Source organism: Schistocerca serialis, chromosome 5 (genome assembly GCF_023864345.2).
Source record: "Schistocerca serialis cubense isolate TAMUIC-IGC-003099 chromosome 5, iqSchSeri2.2, whole genome shotgun sequence".
Lineage (NCBI taxonomy): Eukaryota > Metazoa > Arthropoda > Insecta > Orthoptera > Acrididae > Schistocerca > Schistocerca serialis.
The window spans coordinates 135,631,482-135,644,871 of NC_064642.1; the positions used below are offsets into that span (position 1 = coordinate 135,631,482).

General features: G+C 38.8%; 1 protein-coding gene across 3 annotated transcripts in view; it reads right to left on the bottom strand.

Moving 5' to 3' along the window:
- LOC126481325 (NHL repeat-containing protein 2) overlaps nt 1-13,390 on the bottom strand; it is a 167,439-nt gene that overhangs the window by 56,227 nt on the left and 97,822 nt on the right. For all 3 annotated transcript variants that reach the window (XM_050104989.1, XM_050104990.1, XM_050104991.1), the window contains exon 7: nt 8,949-9,174. In XM_050104989.1, the coding sequence (XP_049960946.1) occupies nt 8,949-9,174 (226 nt within the window). The remainder of the gene's footprint in view (nt 1-8,948; nt 9,175-13,390) is intronic.

A 13,390-nucleotide genomic window follows, 5' to 3' on the forward strand; every position in this document is an offset into this window, starting at 1 on the left:
AATGTCTTGGTTTTTTTCAGTAACTTCACATCACTTGGATAAAATTCGCAAAACGGAGGACAAGATTCACTCTCTGGTCCATAAAGTTGTTAAAAAAGGTCTAATTCAGAGCTTTCTCAATGCCATTTACTAATTTTTCAATCCATCTGGCACATAAAAAATTACTTTATCAGCCACACACCATTTTTCAAATCACATAAATATTTTTTTAAAAAAAAAAAGGCTGAAATACAAAACAGACTTTACAGACCAAAATTAAAAAATACAGAATAAACTTCGGATGGCATCAACACTGTGTCAAAACAAGTGTTCACTTCCTAGTGCTGTGAAATGTGGAAAAGAAAAACCCCAAGTTCCAATTATAAGAAGAGGCACAGTACCAAAATTGGAACAGAAACATAACAAGTAGAAAATCGTTCACGCAGCCTGCCACTCAAGATGCCTTGCAGAGAATAAAGGCAAAACATGTATGGAATGAAAATTATGTTTCATTCAGTTGTAGTTAGTTGGCCCAATGGTAAAAATTATCAATATGTTGGATCCTTAAATTTTGTCAGTAGTGTTTAGCAAAAAGAATGTTGCATTCCCTGCAGGGATTCCCATTTAAGTTCCTGAAGCAACTCCATAACACTTGCATGTTGCTCGGACTTACTGGTAACAAATCTGGAAGAACGCCTCTTAACTGCTTTGATGGCTTCCCTCAATCCCACCTGGTATGGATCCAAAACACTTGAGCAGTACTGAAGAATAGTTTGAACCAGCATCCTATATGCGGTCTCCTTTACAGATGAACCACTCTCTTTCTTCTATAACTCTCCCAATAAACCAAAGTTAATCATTTACCTTCCCTACCACAGTTCTCACATGCTCATTTCACCTCATATAACTCTGCAACATTATGCCCAAATATTTAAATGACTTGACTGTGTCAAGCAGGACACTAGTAATACTGCATCTGAACATTACGGATTTGATCTTCCCACTTGTCCACATTAACTTACATTTTTCAACTTTTATGGCTAGCTGCCATTCATCACATCAACTGGAAATTTTATCCAAGTCATCTTGTGTCTTCCTACAGTCACTCAACTTCGGCACCTTACCATACACCATGGCATTATTAGCAAACAACCACAGATTGCTGCCCACCATGTCAGTCAAATAATTTATTTATATAGAGAACAACAGCGGTTGTAGCGCACTTCGCTGGGGCACTCCTGATGATACCCTTGTCTCTGATGAACACTTGCTGTCGAGGACAACGTACTGGGTTCTATCATCTAAGAAGTCTTCTGGCCTCTCACATGTCTGTGAACTTATTTCATATGCTCGTACCTTTGTTAACAGCCTGTAATGGGGCACCATGTCAAATGCTTCTGGAAATATGGAATCTGCCTATTGCCATTCGTCTGTAATTCTCAGTATGTGAGAAAAGCGCAATCTGAGTTTTGCACGAGTACTGCTTTCTAAAACCATGCTGATTCGTGCACATAAGCTTCTCAGTCTCAAGAAAGTTTATTATATTTGAACTGAGAATATGTCCAAGGATTCTGCAGCAAACAGAAGTTAGGCTATTGGACTGCAATTTTGTGTGTCTGATCTTTTACCTTTCTGATAAACTGGAATTACCTCCACTTTTTTCCAGTCACTTGGGACTTTGCGCTGGGCGAGAGAGTCATGATAAATGCAAGCTAAGTAAGGGGCCAATGCCATAAAGTACTCTTTGTAAAATAGAACTGGGAGTCCATACGGACCTGGTGATTTACTTGCTTTCAAACCATTCAGTTGTTTCTCTATGCCAGGTATGCTTATTACTATGTTATCCCTACGGCAGTCTTTCTGATGGTCAAATGACAGTATGTTTGTACGATTCTCTTGTGTGAACGGTTTGTAGAATGTGACATTTAAAACTTCACTTTTGATTTGCTGTCTTCAACGGCCACATCAGACTGGTCAACAAGGGACTGAATGGAATCCTTCAACATGCTTAGCGATTTTACATATGGCCAGAAGTTTCTTGGGTTCTCTGCCAGATCTTTTGCTTAGTGTGACGGTGGTAGTTGCTGCATGCTTTTGCATGTAGATCTTCCCACAGATGCATGAATCTCTGCTAACTTTCGCTTGCCATCATTTATGCATTCCCTTTTGAACTGAGAGTGCAACAGCCTCTACCTCCTCAGCAGCCACCAAATTTTGTTATTAAACCATGAGGGGTCTTTTTGATCCTTTATCCACTTACTAGGCACATAACTCTCCAGATCATGATTTATAATCTGCTTAAACTTCGCCCATAATTCCTCCACCCATCTTACTGGCACTAAGTCATACCAATTCAATGTCTAAGTGAGAAGTTAATAACCACTTATCTGCTCTATCTAGCAGAAACACTCTCCTAGTCTTCTTGACTGATTTATTAACTTTCGTAATCACAGCTGCTATAACGACGTCAAGATCGCTAATCCCCAACTCTATACTGACATTTTTGATAAGGTCCGGCCTATTTGCAGCAACAAGGTCTAAGATATTTCCATTGTGTATGGGCTGCCAAGCTAGCTGATCAAGACAATTTTCAGAAAATGTCATCAAAAGTATTTCGCATGACTGTCTATCTGTACCCTCCACAATGAATACATAGACATCCCAGTCTATACTTGGCAGGTTAAAGTCGCCTCCAACCAGTATTGCATGACCTGGGTATTTACATGCTACTGACCGTAGACTTTCTTTGAATGACTCTAGAACTGTCAGAGCAGATATAGACTCAGATCACAATATAGTAGTGATGAAGAGTAGGCTGAAGTTCAAGACACTAGCCAGGAAGAATCAATACGCAAAGAAGTGGGATGTGGAAGTACTAAGGAATGATGAGATATGTTTAAAGTTCTCTAACGCTATAGATACAGCAATAAGGAATAGCGCAGTAGGCAGTACAGTTGAAGAGGAATGGACATCTCTAAAAAGGGCCATCACAGAAGTTGGGAACGAAAACATAGGTACAAAGAAGGTAGCTGCGAAGAAACCATGGGTAACAGAAGAAATACTTCAGTTGATTGATGAAAGGAGGAAGTACAAACATGTTCCAGGAAAATCAGGAATACAGAAATGCAAGTCACTGAGGAATGAAATAAATAGGAAGTGCAAGGAAGCTAAGACGAAATGGCTGCAGGAAAAATGTGAAGACATCCAAAAAGATACGATTGTCGGAAGGACAGACTCAGCATACAGGAAAGTCAAAACAACCTTTGGTGACATTAAAAGCAACGGTGGTAACATTAAGAGTGCAACGGGAATTCCACTGTTAAATGCAGAGGAGAGAGCAGATAGGTGGAAAGAATACATCGAAAGCCTCTATGAGGGTGAAGATTTGTCTGATGTGATAGAAGAAGAAACAGGAGTCGATTTAGAAGAGATAGGGGATCCAGTATTAGAATCGGAATTTAAAAGAGCTTTGGAGGACTTACGGTCAAATAAGGCAGAAGGGATAGATAACATTCCATAAGAATTTCTAAAATCATTGGGGGAAGTGGCAACAAAACGACTATTCATGTTGGTGTGTAGAATATATGAGTCTGGCGATATACCATCTGACTTTCGGAAAAGCATCATCCACACAATTCCGAAGACGGCAAGAGCTGACAAGTGCGAGAATTATCGCACAATCAGCTTAACAGCTCATACATCAAAGCTGCTTACAAGAATAATATACAGAAGAATGGAAAAGAAAATTGAGAATGCGCTAGGTGACGATCAGTTTGGCTTTAGGAAAAGTAAAGGGACGAGAGAGGCAATTCTGACGTTACGGCTAATAATGGAAGCAAAGCTAAAGAAAAATCAAGACACTTTCATAGGATTTGTCGACCTGGAAAAAGCGTTCGACAATATCAAATGGTGCAAGCTGTTCGAGATTCTAAAAAAAGTAGGGGTAAGCTATAGGGAGAGATGGGTTATATACAATATGTACAACAACCAAGAGGGAATAATAAGAGTGGACGATCAAGAACAAAGTGCTCGTATTAAGAAGGGTGTAAGACAAGGCTGTAGCCTTTCACCCCTACTCTTCAATCTGTACATCGAGGAAGCAATGATGGAAATAAAAGAAAGGTTCAGGAGTGGAATTAAAATACAAGGTGAAAGGATATCAATGATACGATTCGCTGATGACATTGCTATCCTGAGTGAAAGTGAAGAAGAATTAAATGATCTGCTGAACGGAATGAACAGTCTAATGAGTATGTAGTATGGTTTGAGAGTAAATCGGAGAAAGACAAAGGTAATGAGAAGTAGTAAAAATGAGAACAGCGAGAAACTTAACATCAGGATTGATGGTCACGAAGTCAATGAAGTTAAGGAATTCTGCTACCTAGGCAGTAAAATAACCAATGATGGACGGAACAAGGAGGACATCAAAAGCAGACTCGCTATGCCAAAAAAGGCATTTCTGGCCAAGAGAAGTCTACTGATATCAAATACCGGCCTTAATTTGAGGAAGAAATTTCTGAGGTTGTACATCTGGAGTACAGCATTGTATGGTAGTGAAACATGGACTGTGGGAAAACCAGAACAGAAGAGAATCGAAGCATTTGAGATGTGGTGCTATAGACGAATGTTGAAAATTAGGTGGACTGATAAGGTAAGGAATGAGGAGGTTCTACGCAGAATCGGAGAGGAAAGGAATATGTGGAAAACACTGATAAGGAGAAGGGACAGGATGATAGGACATCTGCTAAGACATGAGGGAATGACTTCCATGGTACTAGAGGGAGCTGTAGAGGGCAAAAACTGTAGAGGAAGACAGAGATTGGAATACGTCAAGCAAATAATTGAGGACGTAGGTTGCAAGTGAAAGGAATTTGTGGCGGGCCGCATCAAACCAGTCAGTAGACTGATGACAAAAAAACACTGTCATAGCAGAACCGGGTGGCTGGTAAAAACATCCAACAATTAACTAGGTTTCACCTACACCTGTTATACGCAACAAGATGACTTCAATGTTACACTCGATTTTGACCTCAACAGAGACAATATTTTTATCAACTGCACTGAACACTCCCCCATCTATTGCCTCTAATCTGTCTTTTTGATATACGTTCCACGACTCGCTAAATATCTCAGAGCTTTCCACATCGGATTTCAGCCATCTCTCGGTCCCAAGAATAGTCTGAGCGTGATAACTTTCCAGGCAGGAGAGCAGTAAAGTCAGGAACTTTATTACAAATACTTCAACAGTTATCTGATAAAACTGTGACAGTTGAAGTGTCTTTATTCTAAATGGTGTTTGACTTCCCTTGCTGCATATCGACTGACGTGTGTTCATCAGAGCACCTCAAGCTCCTGCGTAGCCTGAAAAACCCTCTTGTGCACTCCACAAGTACTCTTGCTACCTGAGTAGCTGCTTCCTTTGTGTAGTGCATCCCTGACCTATCAAAGGGGAGTCCTAGAAATCCCCACACAATAACGCTAGTCTAGAAATACTCTGCAGCCTAGACTGTCATAGAGTCTATGGTGCTTTCAGTTGAAACCCTCCACTCAGCTTCAAACCAAAGGACCCCAATCAACTCTGGGAACGATGCTTCAAATTGCAAGCTCTGCTTGCCCCCCCTCCTCCCCCATATGAGGCCAGCAGTCTTTACCACCTCCACCAGCTGCCTGTATGAACTGAAGATCACCTCAGAACCCAAGTAACAGGCATAGTTGGTGCTGATGTGAGCCACTACATGCAGACCACTGCACCCTGCACGCTCGATAGCTGCAGGCAAGGCCACCTCCACATCTTGGATGAGGGCCCCCCCAAGCAGACATACTGAGTGCACATACTTCTTTGTGAAAATCCCGCAGTGAACAGACTATACTGTGCATGTTTCCTAAAAGTAGTCAAGCACATTTTCCCTTGTAGCTGGAGTCAGTCTGGGCAAATGCTGCTCACCACATTTTTCACGCAATGTCCATTGACAACAGAAAGTTGTTTCCAGTGAGAAACTAAATGATTTTTAATGCACAATTTTCCATGCCCATTCAATAGAATGGTTCCAAATTAGTGTAGTTCAATGTTCATTTTATTGATGTGTATTAACAGGGACAATAAAACACGAAGAATAACTCACACTCCAGCAATTACTTCTACAACTGCTGATGACTCTCCATCCAAAATAACATGATGCATTCTCCCCACAAAAATTCCTCAATCCTTTATCTGAACACTAAGCAATTAACTAAAATTAGATTCACTGAGATCATGATTGTAACATTTCAAACATTGACTTAGAAGTAGCAGTTAAAAAACTGGAAATACTGCACTGATCATGTAAGTACCTATACTGCAGTAGGAAGGGAAATGATTTTCTGCAAAGAGACTTGCTACACAATTGTAGCTCATAACTGACTACAAAATATGTTATGCACTACACTCATGAGCATCCAAAAATTATCAAACACAAACAGTTTATCAAACAAATATACAATAAAACTAGAGATTTGTGTTTCAACAAGGACATTGTTGCCACAAACTTCTAAAGAACACAAATTTAGTTTACAGTTGATGATATAGCAAACATTTTGCATGGTAGTTACAAATGTTCAGAAATACTTGATATATCACTATACGCACAAGCCTTGACACAAATAATGAAAAATTTTGGAAAATTACATGACCTGTAATATATTAGCACCTATAGTTTCTAATAAAACCCACTTAGTACACAACCTCACACAAGGAAAATCTGGAAGTGCACTTACATATGTATATAAACATGCAAAATGGATAGATTTTTTACTTAGTTGAATTTGTGACACTTTTTACACTAGCATACCCAGATGAACACTACAGCATTGTTTTGCCACACTCAAAATAGTAACAATAGAAGAACAGCAGCACAGTACATCTTCCACTTGGGGTGCCAGATAACTGGCCAATGAAAAAAAAAAAATTTTTTTTAACTTTTTTTGCTTTCATAGCTGATCTTTATAGATTTTTATGAGCTGAATCCAAATCTAGCCTTAGTTTTTTTGTATAACCCATAGTTTTTGAGCAACATGCTTTTTATTACATAGTATAAAAATCTTATTCTATACAGTAAATGGGGAAATTAATGAAATGCTTCATTACAACATAAGCATGGTTTGTATTTACTGTAAGCTACTTAAAACAATGATGTGCGTTAATAGAGGTTTCACTTGTCAGCTGGAATTGGTTTGTATTTTCTTCCTCTTTTTTCTTTGAAGCTTCTTGTGTAGCTTTTTTTATGGAGAGTCGCTTGCTGAACTTCTCAGTGAAGTGACCAACAGTAGTCCCCCACCATGTTGGTGTTCCAGCGGCCTTGGTAGCATTTTTCCATCACTACTTTTGGATGAATCAATAAACAGCCTCCAGTCTTCCTTTTCGTACTCAATACAAAACTCATTCATTAGACCGGGAATGTCTGAGCGGTACACTAAATCATCTTCTTGTTGAAAAAACTTGGAAAATTGCTGCTCTCTCTTTCTATACATGTATATGCTGGTTCCAACTGCCAATACGTTCTTTTTTTTAATCTAGAGCAAAGCAATTGAGCCTTTCATTAAGCCCAGATCTCTAACCAAATCGTTACACTCAGTCTGAGTAAACAATTTTGGCTCTAGACTTCCTGTATTACAATGGAATGCATCATCATCTGGTTCACCTAAATCAGAATGTACATCAGAAAATATTTCAGTTGGAATAGAATTTAAATCATCTGGTGGTTTAAGAAGTGGCAAATCTACACCCTGCCCTACTGGTCGGATGGCAGACAGAAGGTTAGGGTAGCTTATTACATTCTTGTTTTTCAAATTATGACCAATAATATCTACACTGCAAAAGTAGCAAACATCAGAATGATTTCTTGGTTCCCTCCATATCATAAGAACAGCAAATCTAAAGGCTTTTTTTCCTTTTTGGACCATTTTCTCTGATCTTCAACACACACATAACATACCTTATGTGGGGCCCAAGATTTATCTTGATCAAGTTTAGATCCAAAGTATGATAGATAAACCTTTTTCACAAAGTCTGTAATGTTTCTTTCGTGTTTTTTAATCACAAATTCACCACAAATATAAAAAAAAAAACTGTCAGCAGAATTTTTACAACCATGATTAGACATTGTACTGAGCACATGTACAGGAAACGGGAAAGTGACATTAGACTGACAGTAAAAAAAATACCATCTGTTAACACAAAAATAGAATCGGCCTTTTTTTGCCAGCAAATGGTTTTCAGCAGTGCTACCAACATCATCTACATTCATTAAACCTCGTTTTTAAATTATTTTAACTATATAAAAGCTGTTAAATCCTTTAAAAATCGCTTAATTTAATAAATTTAACTGTAAAATGTGAAGAAATGTTGGGTGATACAGTTTTTTAGGTATTATATTTGGATTTCCCATCCTAAAAAACATAATAACAATGTATTTTCAGCAAAAAAGATTTTCCGTTGTTGGCCTGTGTAATTACTACTATTTAATCTGAAACCAGTTCCTTGAATTTTGTAAGTAGCTCTTTGACTTTCTTTGAGTGTCATCAAATTTAGACTTTGTAGCACTTCAAATATATTCTTCTACAAGTCACACACGTATGTGGCCATTTGTATCAACCTTCTTTGTAAATGCTCAGTGTCTACATTTATTTCTTACGCTTTGTGTATATTTTGTAACATTCTCTTATAAAAATCTCTTTTACAGACAAACTGCAATCTGCCACTCCTACATAGACAAATCAAAGCCCGTCGATTGCTTCAGTTAAAACTGCACAGCCCTGCATACTGATATTCCCAGGTGTTTGTATGATGTGAATATTGTGACTCATCAGTCAACAGCTACTATAATTCTATATTTTATTAAGTCTACAACTCAACATGTCTCTATACTGATAGTATATTAGTAACAATCTTTAATTTTACATAAATATTAGTGCCTAAATTTTGTAAGACTTACAAAAGGACTTCTACTGCCACCAGCAACAGCGCTGACTTTTCCATCAACCAATGATACTCTCCGAATACTTGAGCTCTCACTATCTGCCACAAAGACAGCCTGCAGTTCAGGAGAGAGTGTCACACCAGAAGGCTGTGCAAAAGCTGCTGCATGAGGATATAAGTTGTTACGATTTTCTTCTTTCCCAGTACCCACAATGGCAACACAAGTTCCCTCCTTATAAAACCTGTACGCATGTGATACAAATATGGAAGAAAGAGGTTATTAATAAGAATGATGGAACATTTCTGCTTCTGTAATATTACCTACTATTATTGGGTTGGTGCATAAGTTCATCATGTTTCTCCATAAGTTTAATGAACACTACAGATACACATCACAGATACTTCAGTCATCAATAACGTATTCTCCTTCACTATTTACAACAGTCTGCCAACGCGGGAGGTGGAGAACTCATCAAGTCACGTTCAGAGTGCATTTTCATCAGGAAATGAAGTTTGCTGAAGGCTGTGCGATAGAGAGTGGCAAAGGTGAATATATGAGGGAGCAAGATCAAGTGAATAAGATGCGTGTGGAATGACTTCCCATCCCAATTGTGTTTTTTGTAAGCCTAGCAGGTGGGTGTTATCATGGAATAACATCACTTCTTGCCGGTTTCCTGGTTAATGTTCTTGGGATGTGTCTCCAAGACATCTCAGTTGTTGACTATAAATGTCAGCAGTGCTCAGGGAAGCAATCTGTAGTACACCACATTGTCACTGTTCCACCAGATGCATAAACTTTTGTGGATGCGTGTAAGTCTTTGTCCAGGGACTTGCTGCCATTTATTTCCCTTATATTTGCAGAAAGACACCATTTCTCATCACCAATAATGATATTTGATAGGAATGGTCAATGCTGTTCACAAGTCTATTTGATAATGAGCAAGCAGAGATGCACATATGGCCACCCACTGACTTTTGCGATTTTGGCCCAGAGCATTCGGTACCCATACATACAATTTTTGAACCTTCCTCATTGCATGCACATGTCGCACAATGGTCGAATGATCACAGTTCATCACATTTGCCAGTTCTCAAGTACACTGAAGTGAACCGTTCTGGATTAATGTACTTTAAATGATCTTCATCACACTCCAAAGGTCTTCATGAACGTGGAGAACCAATAATGTTAAAACAATACTCCTTAAAATGAAAACCCCTTTTTATGCAGTACTCTGTCCAATGGAAATATCCCATATGTGGAACAAATGTTTATGGCTGGTTCCACTGCTGTCACCCCTCAACTGATTTCAGAGATAAGAATATGTCAGAAATATTTTGATTTCTCCACTTGGTACTCCATTTTCTAGTCTCCACAGCTCCAATCATATCTTCAAATGACAAACTAACAATATGTAAACTCAAACTGTAACAGTGAACTACAAATAAAAAATGACAATCGATAAATAAACCCACAGCAACTGGAATACTAACATCTGAAACAAAAACATTATGACCTCATGCACCAACCTAGAATACAGAATCAATAATATCCACACTTTTTAACAATGAAAACCAAACTGATTTAACTGATATGTTTATGTTCCTGAAACACAAGATATTGATCTCAAAGTCAATTAAAAACAGAAGAAAATCAGAGTAATTATAATTCATTAGGTTCCGTAGGACCCTGTGAGTCAATGCCTTTCTCATGGAACAAGCCACTGCATATTTCACAGATACCTGGTGAGAAAATTTGAAAACCAAAATAGAAGGCTGTAACAATTAAAAGAAACACAGAAAAATGTACAATGCAATATATAATAAATAATATGTCACAGTTTGTCTCCAGGAGATACCAGTTTAAAGTAGCTCTGTCCATGTGGACGGAGAAGTTTTAATGTTGGTATGCTACTAAAGGCTATGCCGGCGATGGCAGAGCTACTGGCAGGGTCTCCCAAACCAGTCAGATCTTGAACCAGATGACGCACGTCTTACGACACCCTATCTTCCCACTCCCTGTCCTTCATCTTTTCATATTTTTAAGAAAACGGGATATGAACTTCGACAGCTGTAGAGAAAGCAATTCATTTAGGGAAGGGTTACCCCAAAATCAAGAACTTTGCTCCTCCAGATTGTGGGTTGGCAATTGGCTATCATACCTTTACAGAAATCTTGTTAACATAATAGTGCACAGATTACAAGGAAGCCTTGGAATTTGATAACATAAAATAGACGAAAAGTGTGAGAAGAACGTGTATGATTTGGGATATGAAACATTTGTAGTTTATATAAAACAAGTGCCTCAAGTAGCCTAGTCAAAGAGATTGAAAGATACAGGAAGGATTTAGTTGCTTTCCTTTTATGGAACCTGTGGGACAGGACACAAATTGGGTATGAGATTTTGTGAAAGCAGGGCTCTCGCTGCCAATGTCTCTGGGTTCTTGTCAGTGCCCCCTAGAATAGCATTATTAACAACAGACATGAAGATGTGTAAAATGTCATTTGGGAACTGCCATATGATCACAGAAGTGTGTACATCCCAAGCAAAGGATTAATTCTGTGCGGTGTTGGATGTAGTCGAGGATGCCATCCGCAATAGCAATTGTAAAGTCCTGCTGGGTGACATGAACACTTAAGTGGTAAGAGAAGACATATTCTACTCAACAGCTGGACAATATAGTTTACATGAACTCAGCAATAGCAACAGTGCCAGGCTCATAACCTTTGTAACATCAAAAGGGTGTTCATCAGCAGCGAAAATTTCCAATGGAAGGACATACATAAGGGAACTTCGGTGCTGTCATGTGGTTAATCAGATTAGATCACATTGCAACTGACATCAAAGCAAAGAAATGGGTGATGGATGTAAAGACAGCATAGAGTGTAGAGTCCAGGAGCAAGCACTTCCTTGTAAAAAGCTGGCTACAAGAACAACCCACTGACAGAACAAGGTGGTACACTACATCAGTTCACTCACAGATACTAGAAAGAAAGGCAAATTTCAGCTCCAGCTTAGTAACTGCTTTGAAATTCTGCAGAAAGATGATTCACAACAGAACCCAGAAGAGTTGAAAGAAGTCAAGGCTGCAGTCAATAAGGTTGCAAATGCAGTCATCAAGAAATGAATCGGGGGCAAGAAGATTTGGTACGTGGATGAATGCAGTAGGCATTAGCCAAGATAAGAGAAGCCAATAAAAGCTGGCTACAAGGCACAGATTTTGCACAGGGCAAAGCACTGTTTGAAGAAGTACTGCCCAAGCAACCCTGAGGAGAGCAAAGAGAATGTACATCAAAGGAACAATAGAGGAGCCTGAATGAGATTGCTTTAGGAAAAAGAGGCACAAAATATGTACCATAAAGTTAACTTCTTAAAGATGGTATACCAGAGCTACTAAAAATTTGTCAGGGATAATAATGATACCATACTCACCAACGAGTTCAACATGATTTCGATTATCTGCTATCTACACTAGAGGAAATAAAGAATCAGGTAACAAAGCTCAAGAAGAAGAAAAGTACAGGAGAAGAAGTCATTCAAGCTGGTGCAGAGAAACTCCACAAGAAAATTAACCACTAATCAAGAGAATCTGGACTTCCCAGAAGATTGGAAGAAAGGTGACAAAATGGACTGCACAAACTACGTAGGAATCACCCTCCTGAATATTTGCTATAAGACCTTGTCCAACTGAATACTTGATAGAACCCGGTCTTTTGCAGGAGAAATGAATAGACAAAATCAGGAGGGTTTAGAAAGTACTAATCGAATGTTAACAACATCTATGTGCAGAGCCAGCTCACTGAGGGGATGTGGGAGTGTGGCAAAGAGCTGCATGTGTTCTTCATAAATTTTAGGAAGGCATATGGCTGCATCCACAAGGAAAGCCTGCTGAATTGCCTAACCAAGTTTGGAATACCCAAGAAACTCATCAGCCTAGTCTGAGTTTGTCTCACTGATTCAAAAGGCACAGTGAAGCTTGGGAACCAAGTCACAGAGAGCTTCTACATAAACAAAGGGTTGAGACAATGAGATGGTGTGCCACAGATATTGTTTAATGCGGCAGTCAAAAAGATAATGTGGGAAACTTTCCATAAGAACTTCAGGGGGATCAAGATAGAGGGTGAGAAAATCACACATTGCACATTTGCAGATGATGTGGCCCTGTTGTCCAGATATAAGGAAAATCATATGTGGATGAGCGACAACCTAGAGATGGGGGTGATCAGAATTGTGAATGAATCAAAGACCGAGTACCTGATGATGAGTAGGACTCATTTCTATTCAAGAGATCCACTCCAGCCTCTGACAGTCAAAATCCAACCATACAAAAGGGTTCATAATTTTAAATATCAGAGGGTAATCCTTACAAAGGATGTGTCATATGAGGCAGAATCAAAATGAGGATACAAGGCGCAAACTGATCGTACTTCAGTCTGAGTCAGTTTTTTAAATGAAACAAT